The 22,715-nt window shown below is 37.5% G+C and overlaps 1 protein-coding gene across 1 annotated transcript in view; it reads right to left on the bottom strand.

Annotated features, from left to right (window-relative positions):
- RCAN1 (regulator of calcineurin 1) overlaps positions 1-15,345 on the bottom strand; it is a 31,920-nt gene extending 16,575 nt beyond the window's left edge. The window contains exon 1 of the mRNA XM_070943534.1: positions 15,019-15,345. Within this exon, the coding sequence (XP_070799635.1) occupies positions 15,019-15,315 (297 nt within the window). The 5' untranslated portion in view covers positions 15,316-15,345. The remainder of the gene's footprint in view (positions 1-15,018) is intronic.
- Positions 15,346-22,715: the final 7,370 nt, after the last annotated feature.

Genomic DNA, 22,715 nt, shown 5'->3' with positions numbered 1-22,715 from the left:
ATGGAAGTGCCACTGGACTCAAAAGCAGAATAGCTCCTTTGGATCCAAATCTATGTTTCTGCATTTTCCTTCCCTTTTCTACATATTACTTTATAGAATACATTTTTTCCCATTTTGGATTTATATTTGACCTTAACAAAGGTTTTGCAGTGGTTAGTTAACAAAATCATAAATAATCTATCTTTCAAACAAAGGTTTAAACATTTTTGTGGACTGTACATTTTACTTTTTATGTATTTATACATGATGGAGGGCAATAAATCTAATTTGGGTATTCTTTTAAAGGAGCAGTTTGGTTGAATTACAGTTCTTTCCTGTTTCCTGTCCAACAGTTTGTAGTTAGTAGTTAGAATTAAAATTAATTAAAATCAGGGCTACTGCCCTTTGAAAACACGAGCTAATAATCAACCCTAACCCTAAATACACAAGTGCCATTTCATTTTATTGATTACATTTATATTTTAAATCAGAAAAGAAAATTATGATAATCTTTACAGTTTTTAGGTTTAATTTTTCCATATTTATTTTTTCAAACCCTGAATTAAAGGCCTCTTCTCTGAATCCTCTCAAACATAATAGTGCAGGTGAAAGTGATAGTTTTCTTAGCTTTGGCTCATCAGCTGTCCTCTGCTTTCCCAAGAACCTAACCTTGTGCCTACCTTAATATATCTTCAAAACCAGGCACATATCCTTTATTATTTATTATTTCAGGTTTTATAAGCTTTAAATTTTTACTGTTCTGTTAATTTAGCATGCTGTTTCAATAACAAGAATAGCAAAAATTGTATTGTGAAGGTTTATATATTGAAAGAAAGTGAATTTTTCTAGATTTTGTTTGGGGGGAGGAAGATTTAAAAAGCAATAGCTGTAAATTTCATGGAAAAACATTGCAAATAATTCATCACAAATTCCATTTATTCTCCCAGCTGCTCCATAAAGCTCCATGAAGCACACAAAATTATTTCAATCATTACAAAATTATACCAGCTTTGAGATTATGAGAAATCACAATCAACATTAAATCAATCTTTCACAATCTGTTACCTTTGAAATCTTTTAAAAATAAAACTGCTGGAAATTTACTTTATGTAAATAATACAAAGCTTAACAGCATCTTATCAACTTTGCCACTGAAACCTAAAATACAACTTTTAATATTTCTTCTATCATGAAACTCTGGGATTCAAAACTAGGATTTTGAAGTGGTTTCCCGTGTGATTACTTATCAAATCTAAACTGATTAGCTTTATATGGCATTACACTGTGCTCTGGCATTTCTTTAATTCTCAGTTGTAGATTGATAGTTAAGTTTTTATTATTGCTATCTACATTTTGAAATTGATTTGGAAGCCACCGTAACAAATACAGTTTTTAAAAATCCAGTATATCAAATTAAATAACCAAATACCATTCTCCCCAAAAAGGTTACTTAAATAAACAAATCTTTTAGTTCCTGGAAAAAGTGAGCTGCCAGTTGTACTGGTGGCTTCTAAAATTTCACAATGGTTATTATTAAAATCCTTCATCTAGACTATTGCTGTCTGTACTTGCCAAAAGATGGCATTAGGAAAACAGTCTACAAAATTAATTAATAATAAGATGGTCATAGATGGTCCTTGAGATAAAAAATAAAGAGAAGCTTTGAAGATTAAAACAGCACTGAGGACATGGCCTGGAAGAAATAGATAACTAGTTTAACTAGCACAGAACAGCCTGAATTGTGTTCTATACCAGCCCTTCCACCTGAATTACGCAATTCCAAGGAGAAATAAAAAGCTAGGAACCTATTGTTACATGAATCATAATAGAAAAGTCCAAAATGAATGAATCTAAGATTAAAAAAAGATTTGACTCCAACCAGAATTTTCAGAATTTTGCATTAGAACAAGCAGTATTCACAGAATTTAATCTTATCAGAAGACAACTGAAGTAGCAAACATTCTCTGAACCACAACAGTTCAAAACAAAATATGTTTTGAAGTAACCTTCTTTAACATAATATACTTAGTTCAAATCAAGGACTGATGTTTTTCATCAGAATTATCACTGGGAATTCATTATGGCTTTGGTCCACTTACATTCATCGAAACAAGATTTCACCATATAGAAATATTCTTTTAAATAAAAGATCCATATTTTCAAAAAAATAGGTTGGTAGATGCTTCAGTTGCTGCTTGACCATTCTCCCAACATACCTTACAATTGGTCAATTTGATCTTACAAAATAAAGTTCAGATTCAACTATGGGGCCAATTTTGATATAGATATTAAACTGCAGAAGTAATGGCACTAAGATGGCAAGCATGCTGTCACCAGAAGCTGAGCTTGACTCAAGGACACCTAATTAGGGATTTGTTTGGGGGAGGAGAAGAGAAAGTGTTCATATACACCAACCATGGTCTACCTATCCCATTTTCATTTTGCTTCATATGAAATTTGGAACAACTGAAGTATTCTGGAGTTTGGTAAACCCAGAACTGTTTGGCAGGATATACCTGAATGTATATGTTTCATGAAAATGAATAAAGTCAATTAGAGGAGGATTGTGTATATGTGTCTTTGAGTCAGTCTTGATTCTGGTGGCTAAGTGAACAAATCCATGCAGAGTTTTTTGCAAGATTTTTGGAAGTGGTTTGCCATTGTTTTCTTCCTAGGACTGAGACAATATGATTGAGCCAAAGTCATCCAGCTAGCTTCATGCCCAAGACTGAACTAGAACTCATGACTGCCCAATTACTAGTTTGGTGCCTTAACCACTACACTAAATTTGAGCGCTAGAAGTGTAGTAGTAGAACCATAACTTCAGATATTTAAAGAACAGCCCCAGAAGCTTTTAATCTCTCAAAAATAGCTCCACATAATTTTCCTAGGTTAATTAATAACCAAACCCTGTTTGTGCTTTCCTTTACACTCATGAAAGTTTCCTGTTTGAGGAAAAACTTAAGCATGGCAAGCTGTACCCAAGAATGGATTGCTGGAAAATTATAATAAATTGGAAAGTTGGCCAATAACTTGTGAAGAGTCTTTTTAAATGAGTCACCTGAATGGTATAATACTATGGAAAGTCTGTTTCCTGATACCAATAGAATGGAAATCACTTTCCGTATGTGCTTTACAATATATTCCAGTTTCCACACATCTTGGAAATCTTCTCATACAAACTGCTTTCTATAGAAAAACCATGAAGTATTTCCTTGAAGACCGTTAAACATGAGTTGTAGTTCTAATTACAAATTCTCCAAAGTATTAACCAGAGACTGCATTATTCCCATCATAATAGCTACTCTTTCCATTATTCATTGTGAATTTTTGTGGTAATGTATGTTTTTGCCTTTTATATTTGTTATTTACAATTAGCACCCTGAATTGCAACTAGCATCTGACTGGCAGCCAATTCAATTCCTAAAGATGCACAATCATTGCTGGGGATATTGGAACACAATCCTCATTTCCTGGATCAATACTTTGTAATTTGCAAAGGGCCGTTGGTAACCCTACGCAGAGCCCATTAGAGTAATCCAAACAGAAGATGACTAGGGCATGAGTAACTATCAGTAATGCCTCTCAATCCCATAGTCCCAATTGATGCAAACAATTGGGACTATGCAAAAAAGCAAATGTCTACTTCATGTTCATGTGGCTAGCAGTTATAAACACAATTTTTTAAAACAGTAAACACACCTCTGGCATATTGTTTTTAGATAAAAGGATCACTTAGACTCCATTGGTTCACTAACACCACAGCTGCATTTGAATGTAATGTAAATCTATTGTTTAAATTCAGAGATGGGCAGCCTGAGCTCCTTCAGATCTTTATTTATTTATTTATTTATTTTATTATTCATATTTCTATACCGCCCACTCTCCGAGGACTCTGGGCGGCTTACACCAAAGACAGTATACTAAATAGCATATTGCCCCCAACAATCTGGGTCCTCATTTTACCCACCTCGGAAGGATGGAAGGCTGAGTCAACCTTGAGCCGGTGAGATTTGATTCGCTGATCTGCTGAAATAGCTGCAGTACTGCAGTCAGCTGAAATAGCTGCAGTACTGCACTTTAATCACTGCGCCACCTTGGCTCTTAATCTTGTTAATTCATCAGTTTGAGGATGAGGAATGATTGGCACAGAAGTCCAACCATAATTGGAGAACAAATTGCACCTTTCTGGCTTGAAAATGAGAATCAGCCTGGCTTGGACATTTTCTCCTCTGTTTTCATTTATAAAGGTTGAGTAATATATGAAGGGCTGGGAATTCCAACTTGGCTTCCTAGTCTTCCAGAAGGCCAGAGGAGATCATATACTGATGCTTTGATATCATTCTTCACCCCATTTTTTTCCAGGATGGAATGGAATGGGAGGCTTTCATGAGAAAACCACTTCCTTCCTCAATCTTAAACTCACCTCTCCTAACAAAAAATATAAACAATAACAAAAAGTTAGAAGTTGTACTGAAGAAACACATAAATTGAGTTGCCAGATTTCTGTGACACAATGCAATCGGGTGTTACTGGATTACAGGTTGCCTGCCTCTGTATTTAGTTTCACTCTGGGCTAGCTGTGAAAGACTAACAGCTCTCCAGGTGGCACATAATAGCTCTAAGAATTGGTTCCAAATGAGAAGATGTGTGTAGCTATCGTCGTTTTTTGCCTGAAAAATAAAAGGAAGGCCAACATGGTACAGTGGTTTGGGTACTGGACTGGCACCAGGAAGACCCAGGTTCAAGCTACATGCAACATGGAAGCTGGCTGACTAACTTTGAGCCAGTCATTATCTCTTAACCCAATGTACCTCAAAGGTTTGTTGTATTCCCAAACGTCTGAGCAAAAATGTAATATAAATCTAACAAATATATGAATAAATTTTCTCTTGTAACTTTCTTCACGTACTAAGCTGTTAGTTATAGCTTTCTTTTCCTTCCCACCTGCAGTTTTTAGCTAGCTACAGAGAATATAATCATGTTTTTACACTCTTGATATAAAAATGCTATGCATTAATTTATTTGGCTTCCATAATCCTTTGTAACAGTTTTAAAACATTAGACTGTAAAAGAGCATCTAGCTTACACTTGTATGCCCGTTACAAGGGGACCAGCATAAATAAAATAAAACAGACCTTTTGTATACCAATATTTGTTTAAATAGACTAACCTTATAAATAACAACAGGAAAAAATAACTAAACATTTATTCACATCACTCATTATTTCAACAGATAGTAGCATCTTGACACCTAGCCAAACTCAAATTATTTAAAAAACAGGATTGTACCAGGGTAGCACTTGAATCAAAGATAATGAGGCAATCCTGATTAGGAGAGGAATATGTGTGTGTGCACATGGATTCTCAATAAAAGAGGGAGGGGGGGTTGGAGGAGAAAGAAGAGGGGAGCTCACCTTTGCACTGTTGCCAAGAAAAATACATGGATATATCCAGCTCCTGAAGTAAGTTTTACAGGAGCTTTACCTTTTAAATTTATTCATTTTTATTATATCTCACATTTTTATAATACCCCAAAATAATAAATACATATTAAAATAGTGATTCAGTTTATAGCATACAATGAACAGTTAATGTAATAGGCAATAGATTTCAAGGGCTACTATCCCTGAGAAGATAGCACCTCTTGTTATTATACAAATATTTGCATTGGCCTTAACCAGTATTAGCAAAAATATTGTCTTTTAAATAAAATTTTCAAAAGCCGCATGAACAACACTTGTGACACAATTTTGTGTATATTTTTATATTGCTTCCACAAGTTCAATTATTGTTAACATAAAAGGTTTTTATGTCAGCACTAACATAAGCTTGTAGTACAGAAACCTGTTATTTCTATTTAGGTTGGTTGCACAAGCAGATGTTTAGACTGGATTTGGCATTTTTGTCCACCTATCAACTCCTTTCCAAAGATCTGGGACAGGCAGATGTTGTTCTTTGATGATGTTAATTATTGTTATTATAATTTCTTTTTGTCCTGCCTTTATTTAACAAGTAACTCAAGGAGATGAAAATAGTTAATACACCTTCCTCCTCCTATTTTCCCCACAAAAACAACCTTGTAAGATGAGTTAGGCTGAGAGAAAGTGACTGATAGTTGGTATTGGTAATATTGGTGACATATTAGTATGTCTATAGGTTCAATGCAGCATTATTACTGTGGGCTGGATAACTATTGTCTTCACTGCAAGTTTAGCAAATGGTTTCAGTAGCATAAAGGAATTCAGAGTCTTACTCTCAGTTGTTTTAGTAATTCTTTCCCATTTTCAATGGAAGAACAATTATTCATCAAATAAGTTACATTCTTACTTTTTTTTTTTTTTGCTTTGGTTCTTTATCCAGATGTATATATCTTGTTTAAAGTATCCATTCATATTTTTCCTTCTTTAATAGAAAATACAAAATATAATCACTAGGACCACTTTTAACATACATTTTATTTTAGGTCCCTTTAATTACAAATGTTAAGAAGCTAGAAATAAAAGAGTTTGCTGCCATTTTTCTAACTAGGCAGAAATGAATTTAGACAAAGATAATTTCTCTACAAAAATTATAGTTTATTCTTTTAAATTTCCAAATGATAGTCACAAATAACTAACAATAATACCAATGTACTAGAACTTCCAATAACAAAATATTTATACTCCAAACATACTGCAATGCCTTAAAATTAGATTTTCAGAAGATAGCGTCATGATGCACAGAATCATTATCTAGAACTGAGGTGTATATTTACTAAATTAATTTTAAATGCTTAAATCCTTGTCTAATTTTAATTTTGAAGAATTACTTTTATGTAGTTTACTATTTTTTTCAAACTCTGCCCTATATTTTCCCATAGAAATGGAAATGCAGCTATTTAAAACAAACACCCAATCTATAAATAGGTTCTTAATTATAACACAGATCAAATTTTCAAGCTTGCATCATTGCTACCAGTCAGTGCCAGTTATGTCATAAGTGCTTCAAGTGATCCTGTATCCACTCCTAGGCTGTAAAGCTTTCTTCTCATACTATCATACCTACAAATCTTATGTTTCCAGTTGATTTCTATTTACTTCTAAAGTAGATGTGCAACTGCAATACAAACAACAAAAAAAAAGCAGTGCATTGCTGTCAGACAATTGGTTCTTGTGGAATTCTGTCTTCTACCGATAAATGTCTGCATTTAATTGTTTTTTAATCATTGTAATGTAATATTGTGCATATAAGTAGGAATGAACTTTGCATGAGTTTCTGGATTGATGAGATTGCATGTTCTCTTTCCTCTTCTTCTGGGACTGGGAAAATATGTAATTTGAATTGTTTTGCTTTAGCTGATTCCTAATTTCTCATATGCAAATGAAGAATTGTTTGAAATGAATAATTCAATTATTAAATAAATATATTTCACTTCTGCCAACCTAGCAGTTCGAAAGCACGTAAAAAATGCAAGTAGAAAAATAGGGACCACCTTTGGTGGGAAGGTAACAGCGTTCTGTGCACCTTTGGCATTTGGTCATGCTGGCCGCATGACCACGGAGACGTCTTCAGACAGTGCTGGGCTCTTTGGCTTTGAAATGGAGATGAGCACCTCCCCCTAGAGTTGGAAACGACTAGCACATATGTATGAGGGGAACCTTCACCTTTACCTATATTTCACAGCCAATTGTTTCTTCTGGGTCTTTTAAGAAAATATTTTAACACAAAGTTTGAAACCTGCTAAAGGAAAACTAATTCTGGTTTATTTGTTTAGCTCTATAGCAGTGTTGACGAACCTTTTCGGCACCAAGTGCCGAAACGGGAGCGCACTCGCACACACGTGCAGGGGAGCGCCGGAAACAGGAAGAGCAATTGCACACGGAACAGAGTTTGAACTTTCCATGCTGCAATGCATTTTTTGTTCATGTATACAGAGTTAAATTCTGCTTTGCTTTATATATAAATCTTCTGGATCTCTGCTGCCACACTGTGTAAATTTTAAAACCCTGGTAGCAATTATTTTTCTGGAGCATACTATTGATCCAGAGAACCTTGGTATAATATAAAAAGCAAGGAACTCTGAAATTTCTCACTAGGTGCATATGTGGAACTTTGACTGCCATGACACAACCCAGGTTGTCTGTTTCATTTCCAGATTTTGCTAAAAGCTACTGTCCAAATTATTACACAAGTCAAGACTTTGAAAAGCGACTTGAAGCAAGTGTGATGGCAACATTTACACACACACTCACACACCCCCTTCTAGCTAGAGTTAAATTAGTTCTAGATACAATTTAGTATAAAATGTTATTAAAATAGTTTGATATGCATTAACTTTTTTGCTTATCATTAGTCTCAAAACCTTCAGTATTGATCTTAGATACTTTTATTTTTTATAATTTTTTCTTATTTGCCATTTCAGAAAAAAAGTACTTATAATCTCATTATTTTATGTATAGCACTGCCATTAAAATAATAAAGTGTTATTCTATGGCATTTATTCTATTAAGTGCCATTAAAGGAATGTCTCCCTAGAGAACAGAACTTCACTGTACCCACTATCTATGCATTGATCTTTTATTATGTTATATGATACCTCAAAGAATGGAGACTAGCTGGTACAAAGAAATAAGTGGAACAATCTTCTTATAACTTCAAATGGAAACTTAGAACCATAAAAAATGCAAAGCTATAAATAACTTGTTTTCTTAAGCAAAAGCAAGAATCCAAAGTATGTTAATGATACTTGGGAGAATTTCTTCAGACTTCCTCAATTATCCCTTTAATCTCTAGACAATAAAATTGAGGTAAACAAAAATAAAAGAGATGAGGACAGATTAGTTTGAAAGAAAAAGTTACAAAGGAAGGAAAGATTTTAAACATAAAGCAAGCGACTTAAAAGTGAACATATTTCCACTTTCCATTCATCATTTCTCTGTAATATTCCCATATTATTATTTTCATTATAATTTGAAAATATTCCCCAAAATACTTGTCAAAAACTATTTTTAAACATTTAAAATAAATAAAATAAATGCCAACAATGGGCAGACTCATTCTCCTCCACAGCTGAAACACCCATTATTCCACAGAAGAGCTAGATCTTAACTATTTCCCTCTGAAATGTCAATAGGGATGAGACCATATTTGTCTCTGAGGATAAACGATACCAGAATAAGGCTTGAGCCTTCACCAAGAAGGCTTATTTCCAAGGCTCCCTCTGGCCAACTTTCCCTGGGGCAGTACCTATAAGATGTGTTATTGAATCAACAGAATTCACTTGAATTGGGCTAGCATCTTTAATTGAACCTAGAAGCCAATCAGTAAATAATGGTGCTCCCACAAAAGAGGTATCATATGCAGGATCCAATCAGGTTGGTTTTTGGGACCAGAGGTTTAGTTTTCTGAGCTTTTGGACTCATGCTAGAGCCCATCTTCAGGAACTTCTCTCTAGCAGAGTGTGTGCTTTGGGCTATTCTGTGTATGGTATTTATATGATGCCTGTTGTATGTGGCTTTTTTGATGTTGACTGGGGTGTTGATGGTTGGCTATTAAGTTGTTGGCTATTGTTTCCTTGTGCTGCCAAGCCCTCACTTCTTAAGTACTTGATAAACTGGTGGTAAATCAGCATATTGACTGACAAGGGACCCGTTTCCCAGGCTTCAATCACTTCCCTGGCTGTTTTTGTGCCTGCTTGTCCAACAATCTTAGTAGCTGCAAAATTGAATGTATGTCCTTGTTCATTGCAGTGTGAGGCTACCAACGAGTTTGAGTCTCCTCGTCTGACCGCTCACTTGTGTTGTTGCAATCTGATGGTTAGTTCCTCCCCATCTCTCCTACATAGTCACAGGGGCAATCCATGTAGGGGATCCAATAGATTACATTAGAAGTATCTCCCACCTCCAAATGATCTTTAAGATTGCTTGAAGGTGGGAGATATTCCAATGTAATCTACCAGAGCCCCTGCATAGATTAGTCCTATGGCTATGTAGGACAGATGGGGAGACAGCTAACCACCAGATTACAAGAACGCAAGTGAGCAGTCCGACCTGGGCCCAAACTCATTGATAGCCTCGGATTGCAATGTATAAGGACATAAATTCAATTTTGCAGAGCTTCCATTATCTCCATCAATGTCATCATAGTTATTCACCTCATTCAAGATCCATTACAACAAGAGCAACCACTGCAGTCTCAGAGGCATACACTGGACTGAATCCCAACTAGCAAAGGTTCATATAATTTGCTTCATCAAGACCCCTATACAGTTCTGTCCCACCACCTTTACCCCAAAAGAAACACACCAGAATTTCTCTGGATAACAGCTGGTTTTCACTGCCTCTTGCAGAAAGGCGGAATCGCCCTCATTACCAAAGAAAAATTCACTACAGCTTCAACCTGTGTTATTTCCCTGACAATTTTGACAAAGTGGATAGGAAGAGATTTAGTCCATGGGGGCAGAACTAAAACCTATTTTCTCTATCAATAAGTTTGAATCAAAATCAGATGACTCTACAAAAACGTCAGTGTCAACATATTTTGACCAGCCAACTATTAGCCAAAATTACAATTAATTCTAAACAATGTATGGATGAAATTGCTACAGAAACATATTGGTATTCTGCCACTCTTACTATTTCTCTGGAGGTGTAAAGCTCCTAATTATGTCCAGATATATACTTTGGGTTTATGATCAGCAACAGGTCTTCCTTCTATCACTTCATCTCATTAAATCAAGACAATCTCTGAATGTCCAAACAGTGAGAGCTTACCTGGTTTTGCAAAGAGAACTATTATCCCTATTACTCCAGTTTGGGTACCATGGGCCAGGTGTGTCCTGTCATCTGTTATGGATAAAGGTACTATAGATTTATTTTAGGTAGATCTTGCATTAAGTAGCTCTAGCCACAGCCCAAGATTCCAAATAGGCATCTTGTATGTGACAGTTCAGAAGAGTCAAACCATCAAGGTTGCTTCCTCAGCTCCCACCATATTATTTATTTCTCTCCACCCCACTCCACCATCTCAATTCTATTTCTCTCCATCCCACTCTCTTCAAGCAGTGCAGTTCTGTACCCTCTAGGTTTACATAGACCTTAGTACAATCTTTTGGTGACTACTTCCAACAGTCAGTCATCATCCACTGCATTAGTAACCAATCAGTCTCACCGGATATATCCACCTTCATATTTCTTCTCCCTAACTCTTAACTTTGTTTTCCCTGAGTTTAAAGGGAACATGTAATCTCACTCTAGCAGAAAACATATAGTCATTCCTGTTCCCTCACCTAATGAAAGACTGTTCCAATTTCTCTTCCAATCCTTCTTTAAAATCTCTTTTGAGATTTGACTGTGGCAGTCTAACCTGCTTTCCAACAAATAACCCACAAAATTCTCAGACTTGGGCTGATCCAAATCCATCTCTGTCATTCCGTGATAAATAAGCGGAACATGATTCCTCTCAACATTTATAATACAATCAAATGGCTGCTCATTTTCATTGTTGAGGCTTGGATTTGATGGTAGCTCATAGTTCCAAGTGGTGGCAGTCTGTCTAAACATGGCATTAGCCACAACACAAGGTACTCTATCAAACATGATGCTGGATCCCCCATGCCCATGAAAACATCACTATAAAACATACCTGTTTTATATAACATAACATTGCCAGAGGCTCTGCTCACAAGCATCCTGAAGCCCCACCATCTCTCCCTTCATTCTCATGCTGTATTCCACGGGTGTCAAACTGGCAACCCATGGACCGGATGTGTTATGCGCAGGCCACACCCACCCCAGCTCTGGGAAGGGAAAAACATCATGAAACGTCACGTGACAGCAAAATGACGCTGCGAGTTTGACACACATGCCGTATTCCGTCACTACTTCTTTTCATGTTTTTTACAGTTCCTCTGCTGATCACACCAAAGCTTTAAAAACTACCCATACTACTTTCATTTTCACTTCTCTTAGATTCTTTTCAATTGTTGCTTCTAGAACAAAAAAACCTCTGGATTACAGTGCTATAAACAACCATTTTATGGCTAAATATTTTTCCAGTTTGACTGAGAGCCTCTGCTATTGAGAGTTTTAAACTTTAAATACATAAAAATTAAATTAAACAGTTCTGAAAGCTTTCTTCTTTGGAACAAATAAATGATACACACACACACATATATATATATATATACACCTATCAGCGGTGGGATTCAATTTTTTTTACTACCAGTCCTGTGGGTGCGGCTTGGTGGGTGTGGCATGGCATGGTGGGCCTGTAAAATCTCCATTCCCTCCCCACTCCAGGGGAAGGTTACTGCAAAATTCCCATTTCCTCCCGATCAGCTGGGACTTGGGACGCAGAGAATAGATGGGGGTGGGGCCAGTCAGAGGTGGTATTTACCGGTTCTCTGAACTACTCAAAATTTCCACTACCGGTTCTCCAGAACTGGTCAGAACCTGCTGAATACCACCTCTGGTATGTATATGTATATATGTAGTTGTTTGTGTGTGTGTATATATAAATATGTGTGCCTGTATATATGTGTGTGTGTGTGTGTGTGTGTATGTATATATATATATATATATATATATATATATATATATATATATATATATATATATATAAACATACACACACACACACACACACACACACACACACACACACACACACGGATGGATATGGATATGTAATAATAGAAATTTCTGCAGAATAATTTTCAAAGAAAGTAAATATTCTACTAAACTTCCAGGTTTTATAAAAACTGGGTTTTTAAATCAATTTCTTTGGAAGACAATTTACCAACCAAGTGGTGTTATTTCACCCTCTTGTGGTCGACCCAGGCATGATTTCATTTTTAAGTCTTGAACAGCATGGTATTGTTAACAATACAGCATTTCTGTACTGTGGCTTATTTAAGGTTTCCAAGGTTTTTAAAATAGTCTTTTACATTCTAATTAAAGAATATAAAAATGTTTACTGGCTCAGAGTACATTTTAGGTAATTTCTTAGAACCTTAGTCTTCTAAGCAGTAGAGTGAGCTGTTTTAAAGTAATTATATGGAAACCAAAATATTGATTTAGAAAAATCTCTTCAGAACACTCACTGGTAAGAAGCATGAAGTGGTATGCTAGAAGCCAGGAATTTGTATGAAATTGATGCCTCACTCCTCCACTTTTTTCTCCCTACTGATCTTTGCAATCTAAGTGTATGGTCACAAGGTTTTTAAGGTGAACAAAAAGGTCTTTGATTCATATGGATTTAAGGCCACCTCTAATTTGCTGCCTAGGCGTTATTTTTAGGGTTTTGCAACCACCAAAATATTGACAGCAATGGGTCTTTTAATTCTGATGGGAGGGGAGATGATAACCGTCCTATTCTAATTTCCTTAAATAATGTATCTGAGGGCTAGAGCCATTCTGTTCAGCTAAACTCCTGAGCATATTTTCCTGGGGAGAAAAGGTAGTGTGTATTATTTTCTATTCTACCAAAAGGATACAAGCATGAAAGGTAATTTCTTAAAATATTCATGAGCCACTGTACAATAAAAGTGGCTTGCAAAATTAGATGGAAAATTTCTCAGATATTAATCTGGAAGCAGGATAGACAGCAGTGTTACAGGGCAAAAAAAGGTGTATAGAAGCTAGTGTGTACTTCTTCAGCAAAATCCAGAGAACATGAATTGACAAAAGTTGATTAAATGGTAAAGCAACACTAAAGTAGACTCTCTTTTTTTTTACACATTGTAATGGTATATCATGAGGGCGTATGATCATGAATAGTTTTGGATTGATAATTAATAACTTAGCAAGTGGAAGGGTCATATCATTTACAATGGCAACAGTATCCAAAAAGTTAATTGAAGATTAACTTCAATTAAGAGCCTTGGTAGTACAGTGGTCTAAGCACCCTGTTATTAAGCTGGTTATTAAAACCAGCTGCCTGCAATTACTGCAGGTTCGAATCTCGCCAAGGCTCAAGGTTGACTCAGCCTTCCATCCTTTCTAAGGTAGGTAAATTGAGGACCCAGTTTGTGGGGGCAATAAGCTGACTTTGTATAAATATACAAAAGGATGAAGGCTATTGCTGAGCACATTGTAAGCCGCCCCGAGTCTCTGGAGAAGGGCGGCATATAAATCAAATTAAAAAAAAAATCTTTTTTTTTTTTTACACTGAATAACATAAACATATTTATTTGGCAAATAACTGCTCCACTGTATTCTCCCTCCACTGAAGTAGCAATGTAGGATATCCAGAAGTGGTCAGCACATTAATTTCCAATTCTTAATGAGGTGAGAACCAATCTATATCTTTCCAATGCAAGGTAACAAATTATCGATGCACCTACTAGAATCTAATCTAGCTGGAAAAATTAAAAAATAAGCATAGAAAAGATGATATTACATTCATTTCATCCAAGAAGGAATGCCAAGATTAGAAAACTCAAAGATTTCTTGGTGATGCAGCCATAGCATTCTGGGCATCCTATTTTGCCCAGCTGTTTTTCCCTTCCTAACTATGTGAGGAGTCAAAAGATTCTTATCCAACTCAAATCGTTAAGATGTTCCTGGGTGAACACCATCCACGCAGAATGAGCAGCTGACATCTAAACCAACCAAACTGTTGCCTTAAGAATGTTCAAGGGAGGATTTCAGGCGTCCTTGGCACACTTCTTTTTCCGAAGGGCATAAACGCTCCCGCAGAGAATATTCACACAACCACGGAAAAGACCCTTTCGGCCGCTAACCCCTTATTTCACAAGTGCTGCGTTCCTGGTCCACGGCAGCAGCTCTACCGCCTTCCAGATGTTCACCTCCTGTGGGGCCATCTACAACCGCGGCTGGCTTTCCTGGACAGCGGTCAGGCCGGCCCTTCGGCCGCTCTCTCGAGGCCACGATCCTCCTCTCGGCCTGAGCTGTCGGTTCTCTCGCGGGCAGACAACCCTAAGCACGCGCCTACTACACACGACCGACCACTCGCCCACCGCCGCGCTCGGAAAGCGAGGCAGCTTCTCCACCCCTCCTTTCCCCACCCGCTCGCCTTTCCCGTCGGTTCACCCACCCTGCAGGGGCCATCGGCGAAGAAGACGGCCAGCGGCAGGTTACAGGCGATCAGCGCATGGGGCAGATCGTGCAGCGAGACCGTCTCCATGTCGACGAAGATCCAGTCTGAATCAAGCTTCACCGTCGTTTTCACCTCCCGCTCCGCCGCCTTTTCGTTGCTTTCTGGCTGCGTTTCGCCAACGGGACCTGCTGCCTTTGCGTCTTCTGCGGTTGCCGCAGCCGACTTCTCGCCTTGGCCGCCTTCTTCCTCGTACGGCTCCTGCTGCTCTTCCCAGTCGCCCCCCCGATCCTCCATGCCGAGGGGAGGGGAGGAGTCAGTGGGTGGCAACACAGTCGCTCGGGTTGGGCCCTGCTGAGGTAGGAAGAAACACGGATTAGCGTCGTCGCCGCCCTCCCAAAATTAACCCCCTCGGCCCCTGAGGTCGAATGGGCGTCACGTCAAGGCCTGTCCCGAGCCAATCAAACTCCTGGACTCTACTTCAACAGGTTACCTATCGTGAAGCGTCTCGGCTCCACAACAACCATTTTAGGTGAGGGCACTGCCCACTTTGCTTCTCCGCCCCTTTCTCGGTCCCCTGCTTTGCGAAGAGCGTAGCGTTGGTCTCCTGCGTCCTGCAGCGAGAATCTCCTTCGCTTTCGTTGCATAGACGCAGTAATTAGAATCCTGAAGGCTTTTTTTAGATGAATGGGAAAGGCGTTTTGTAGCCTGTGTAGGCCATATTATTGAGGCTTAAGGCTGCATTTAAGTTATTTGTCTAGTTCTTAACCTAACGTGATCGAGACAACCGTTCAAACATTTTCCATATACTGTAAGGCTGTATTCAAACGTTGGTCATTGCCTGAAAATACACTTACAAAGATAAACATCCTTCTTGGGGTGCTATATAGTGTTCACTACAACAGCTCTTTGTAAAGACGCTCAGTTACAATGATTAGATTGCAGTCCTTACCCTCACTCATTTGGGAGCAACTGCATAGCACAGTGGTTCTCAACGTTTTCTTCAACTAGGGACCCCCTTTAAATTCCTTTTGTGGCCACAGACCATGCCCATGGACTCCCAAGACTTAACTAACATTTCTTCAAGTCTTTGCGGACCCCCTGTGATGACATTGCGCCCCCCCCCAGAGGTCCGCGGACCATAGATTGAAAATCTTTGGCATAGCACAGAGAGAATAGTAGTATTTCCTCCAAATTGTGGCTGACATTTTTGTATCTTACCTTATTTTGCATCCCCTTTTCTTGTATTCCCACAACAATAACTATGTGAGGTAGGTTAGAGCTAAGAGCCAAGTCACTTGGCAAGTGAGTTTCCTTGGCATAGGGTTGATCCTGGGTGTCCCTGGTCATAATCCATAAAGACTGCATCATAGTCCCTGTGTCTATGGAGATCCTCAATTATCTAGGTCATGGTTGTCCCAAAGGTACTTTTCCAAAAGGCAACTTGGCTTTCTTTTTGTTGTTTTTCCCTTGAAAATGTTTTGCTTTTCATCCAAGAAGTTTCCTCAGTTCATCAGCTCAAGTCGTAAAGACCAAGAAAGTCCAGTTGCCTTTTGGAAAAGCACCTTTGGGACATAGTTTCTATGATTATAGGAAGGGTAGGGAGAAGGGAATAATGGCAATCAGTTTGAATAGTTTTAAGACATAGGTGTTTTTTTTAATTGGATGGAATAAAAATAAGGTACATGTAGTTAAATCCATGGCTACAAATCATGAAGTCTAGGTATCTGAGGCAGTAAGCCTTAGCAGTTGCCAGGGAACAAGCGTGGAGCTCTGATGAGAGCCTGACTACTCTGGAAACCAAATGCCCATCAGTTTTTATGTACATATAATGGAAGAAGGCATCTGTGAATTATATTGAGGTCTATATGCTGACATAAATGTGTCCCAACTCAAGATTCCACATTCAGGCATTTATTGCATAAAAATCTACCAGAGGCAGCAAATGTGTTTTATCAAAGTCTGCCTCTGTTAAATAGGGATACTTTTTTTTGTTCGTTTCTTTAAGGCAGGGTATATGAAGCTTACAAATAGAAGCAACTAAATTTGTTTCTTTACTGAGATTTCTATCTACTTTTTCTCAAAAGAGCTCCTTTCCCTTTAACCCTACAACAGCAGAGTGAACTGGATTGGGATAAGAAAGAATGATTAGCCTCCAGTCATCAATTATACAGATACACTTCTAAATTTTTAAAAAAAGAAATCAAGGGAATGCAACGTTCAAGATAAGCATGCTTAGATGATACAGAATGAAAACTGAAGAATGAAGCAACAACAGAAACTCAATATTTTGTTCTTTTCTAGACATCAAATATCATTTATTTCCATATGATACCTCATTCTGGCTATTTTCTTCCGATAAATCATTGTATTAGTATTTCTTAATATTTAAGTAAGCATTCTGGACAGAGGCACTTCAAAGATATCTGTGGGACGTCTGATCACCAAATCTGATGTTATCTGAGGAAAATATTGAGACTTTTCTTAATTCAGAATAATATGTACTACATTATTAGATACTAATGCCAAAGGAATATTGATCCTTCTGGAATGCTGTAGATATAAATATAATTATCTTGCAAATTATTAATAAAACCTGTAACGAACCTTAAACATGAACCTTAATATGTTTATTTTGAAGCAACTCAGGCAGATTTCAGTGCAGAGAGAAAACAAATTGGAGTGAGAGAAGCTTAAATTGGATAAACATTCAGACTATCAGAATATCATGGATGATCAAATACTACCATCTAGTGGTAGTTGGTGAAGTATACAAACAAATGAAATTTTGTTTATGCCAGAGGGGCTAGTATAGAATGGGACAGAATGGAATGGAACGGAACGGAATAAAATATTTTTCATTGGCCAAGTGTGATTGGACACATGAGGAATTTATCTCTGGTACATAAACTCTCAGTATATACAAATACAAACAAGAAAGTCATAAATCATAAGATACAATCATAAATCAAGCTATTTTTCAAGGTATCTGAAGGCCAGACAAGGAATAATGGATGGAAATTGATCAAGGAGAGATTCAACCTAGAAATAAGAAATTTTCTGATAGAGAGAACAATCAACCAATGGAACAGCTTGCCTTCAGAAGTTGTGGGAGCTTCATCACTGGAGACTTTCAAGAACAGATTGGGCTGCCATTTGTCAGAAATGGTGTATGGTCTCCTGCTTGAGTGGGGGGTTGGACTAGATAACCTACAAGGTCCCTTCCAACTCTGTAATCTAAAATCATAAGATATAATCAATGAAGTGATAATTGTAACATACCAATAGGAGTAGGTAATAGGAAGGATGAGAAGGATAATAATAATAACACTGTCCTGCTTCATGGTTAGATATCCTTAGGCATAGATAGTGCTGTGGGAATTATGTATTTAGCAGAGTGATGGCATGGGGGAAAAAACTCAGGAGTGGGATTCTACCACTTCGGACCAGTTTGGGCAAACTGGTAGCTCCGACTATCAGCTGGGATGAAGTGATTCTGATGATCAGCTGGGCCCGCCTACCCACCCCTGTGCTTTACTTACCTTTATCTTCACAGCTGATTAGTGACAGAGCAGATTGCCACACCTCAACTTTTAATTCTCTAGCACTAACGCAGAAGGTGATTTTTCATTGAACTGTGCATGCGCGTGTAGCGCATGTCTGGTGCTCACCTGGTGCGTATGCATAGCGCACGATCACCGAACCGATTGTTAAACCGGAAGGATCCCACCACTGAAAAAACTGTGTTTGTGTCTAATTGTTTTGGCATGCAATGCCCTGTAGTGGCATCCTGAGGGGAGAAGTTGAAACAGTTTGTGTCCAGAATGTGAGGGGTCTGTAGATATTTTCTCAGCTCTCTTTCTATCTTGTGCAGTATACAGGTCCTCAAAGGAAGGAAGGCTGATTGCAGTTGTTTTTTCTGCAGTCCTAACTATCCCTTGAAGTCTGTGCCTGTCCTGTTTAGTTGCTATATACAACACCAGACAGCTGTAGAAGTACAAAGGATAGAATCAATAATTCCTCTGTAGAACTGTTTCAGCAGCTCCTTGGGCAGTCTGTGCTTTCTGAGTTGACACAGGAAGGACATTATTTGTTGTGCCTTTTAATGATGGTTCTAACGTTAGGTGTCCATTTCAAGTCCTGGGAGATTATAGAACCCAGAAACTTGAAGGTCTCTATTGTTGATACTGTGTTGCCCAATATTGTAAGACATGTTAGAATAGGAGAGCTCAGAGCTGCCGGTTGTAACAACCGTTTCGCCCAGCACCGAAAATGTGAGCGTGTGCATGTCTTCCGTGCATGCACGCGGCTTCAAAAACATGGTGATATAGGACGGAATAGTGCCGGAGCAGATGGCAACCGAACACATCCGAACCAGCAGCAGCCCAAGTTTGGGAGGGCTCCTCCTAAAATCTACTGTCATCTCTACAGTTTTAAGTGTGTTCAGTTCTAGATTGTTCTGGCTGCATCACAGGGCCAGTTGTTCAACCTCCCATCCAGTGGTGGGTTTCTACCGGTTCATCCTGGTTCGAATGAACCGGTAGTGGTGGCAGTGGGAGGCTCCACCCACCCGCCCAGACATCATCATGGATGCTCTGCGCATGCACAGAAGGTTCTGCGCATGCACAGCACTGTGCATGAGTGAAGCACACACACGCATGCATGCATGCACACACAGTTCCGAACCAGTAGCGAAGGTAAGTGGAACCCACTACTGCTCCCATCTATATGCAGATTCATCACCATCTTGATTATAATCTGCAAACTTCAGTACTTTAATGTACTAATATGCAGTCATTGGTAGAAAGAGAGAAAAGAGTAATGGAGAGAGCACATGGGACACACCTGTGCTAATTGAACAGGTATTTGATATGATTTTACCTAATTTCACCTGCTGCTTCCTATGTGTTAGAAATCTGATAATCTACATACAAATATGACCAGGCACAGCTGTTCTACAAAATGCATTTAAATTTACAAACTATAATAATGTACAGTTTGATAAATATACCTTTGTTTAATCTTATCCACTTAATATCTAGTTATCCAAAATGCAGAGGAAATATAAAAAATATGGTATAATTGTTCAATATCGATCTGAAGGAGAAAATCTATTTAATTATCATATATACACATGTTATCAAGCTACCTATTCCAATTTTCAACTTATTTGTCTGTTGTTTGAACCACTATTCTTTTTCCTCTTACTTTTTCACTTCTTTTTTCCACATTTGCTCTACTATTACTGATGATAATCACATACAATTATGAGCCTATGAAATGGTGATTAAAGATAGTGAAGATACTTCTATAACATCATTGCATAAGGCCATCAGCATTGGGGTTTTTTTGTAGCGCAGATGAATGGTTGGAAGAAATGTGAACCACTGGTCAGACATTTCATAGATAAAGTTGCTCATATTTGCTAAAAGCTGGAAAGTTGATGGTTAAAATCCAAGCAATTGACATGCTGGTGTCCTGTAATATTATCAGGGAGATACTGTATTTGAGCCTGTGAATCTAGAAAAAGTGGATAAGGTACTCTGTGATCCTGCCTCCTGTTGGAAAGGTCCTTGCTCTAGATCAGGGATGTCAAACTCACATCACGACGTCATGTGATGTATTGGGACTTTTTTCCCCTTTGCTAAACTGGGCATGGGCGTGGCCAGCACAGATGCATCCAGCCCATGGGCCGGGAGTTTGACAGCCCTACTCTATATTCAATTGTAGTAACCATCAGTGCACCACTGAAAGAGCTGAAGCATCAGGTTAGGGACAAATCACCATGGAGAAAATATTTTTGGTCACCAAGAGTCAAGAACAATTTTATGGCATGTAATCAATCAGTCAATCATCAAGACTTAAAATGGTGGAATTGTAGTATCTGATAATTACTATACAGTATAACATTAAACTGTATATAAGATAAGCACTCTGATTATTTGCATATTACATTTTTATGCTAGTTTTGCCAGACTAAGTTGAACATTTAATACTGTTGTCTACATAAATTAAAAGAATTCCATTCAAAGGAATAAATGTCAGACAATGTTCAGAGGCCATGGGGGAAAAAACCCTAATCTTCTAAAATACTCTCTTGTTCAACTAGGAAAAACATTTTAAGGGTAAAAACCTCAATATTTCAACGTTATAATACATCAATTAGAATTTATCAGTAGTTCTGACTATATTTATTTGAGAACAATCAGAAGCATTTTTGTGTAACCGAGGAAAATGAAAAGGTAGCACTATCAGTAGGTACTGCTATTGTAAATTGTGTAAAGTTTCATGCTTATCTTGTGTATATTTTAGCTTCACGTAGAAACATCAGGGTTGCACTTCTTATTTCTTAGTCTTCTATCCCATTGTTTACATTCTCTATTTCTCATGAAAAGAAAAGGAGAGAGAGAGAGAATAAACTGGATTAAATCAGCTTTAATATATTAAAGGTTAAACTGCCACAAATTTGTTTTCCATTTTTAAACCTAAAATTGACTTATCTTTTAGTTAATTATACTTAGATGAAAAAAGTGACTTATGACTGTTTTTCACAGTGAAGAACTTTGCAGCATCCCCATAATCATGTGATCAAAATTCAGATGCTTGGCAACTGGTTCATATTTATGACCTTTGTTGTGTCCCAAGGTCATGTGATCATCTTTTGTGACCTTCTGACAAGCAAAGTCAATGGAGAAACCAGATTCACTTAACAACCAGGTTACTAACTTATCAACTGCAGTAATTCACTTAACAGCTGTGACAAGAAAGGTCGTAAAATGGGGCAAAACTCACTTAACAAATGTCTCACTTAACAATAGAAATTTTGGGCTCCATTGTGGTCGTAAATCGAGGATTACCTGTATTCACTTGTTTATCATAGACATTAAGCAAATCAGACTGCAGTTTCCATTTTTGAATTGTGAATTTATGTTTTCTCTTCTATAATCATTCAATACTTTTATTAGTTCTCAGAGTTTTTATTCAAATAAATACTGGAATTTCCTGCATTTAATATAATGTGCTAGTTCATTCAACATCTAGCCCTGGAGAGTTGGATTGTTTAAGATAGCATTGTATGTTCTTATTACACGTTGATCAATCCTGAGGTTTATTTCCATACAACTGTATTAGGATGGGGTCTATCCTCTTCTATGAGGAATAAAAGACACAAAATTCCTACTCTTTATACAATCACCACCTTTCCTCCACAACAAACCATCTTATTTATTCATTTATTTCTGCAAATCCCTCGTTATGTTTTTTATATATCATCAACCTCATTTTACTTTGAGGTTTAGCTTTTCACATTTTATCCCGATAGTCTTAAACTATGAGTTTGATTTGCTGTTTAGTTATCAATCCTTGCTTCCTTGTTTCCTTTTTGCTTCTTTGAAATTGAATTACTACATTAGGTCATTTAAAGCTTTTTCCTTTTTTCCATCTCATGGGTATCATTTTTGGCTCTATTTTCAATATCTCTCTTTTTGGTATCTCCCATTTTCTTTTGATTGGATTATTATACTCTCCATGATTTCAGGCTACAATACACTGCCAACCTAACCAGTTCTAACATATCTATTTATGAAAATTCTGTGTTGCTTTCTCCATATCTAAATAATGTTTATATCTCAATGCATATAAAGTTAATGAGCAAGTCTGACTTGATTTTTTAAAATATTACATAACCTATAAAACAT

This window comes from Pituophis catenifer, unplaced genomic scaffold (assembly GCF_029215685.1).
Source record: "Pituophis catenifer annectens isolate HBS135680 unplaced genomic scaffold, rPitCat1.0.hap2 SCAF_4, whole genome shotgun sequence".
NCBI lineage: Eukaryota > Metazoa > Chordata > Lepidosauria > Squamata > Colubridae > Pituophis > Pituophis catenifer.
Note: the sequence above shows the minus strand (reverse complement) of the source record. Positions and strands in the feature narration are given on the sequence as shown.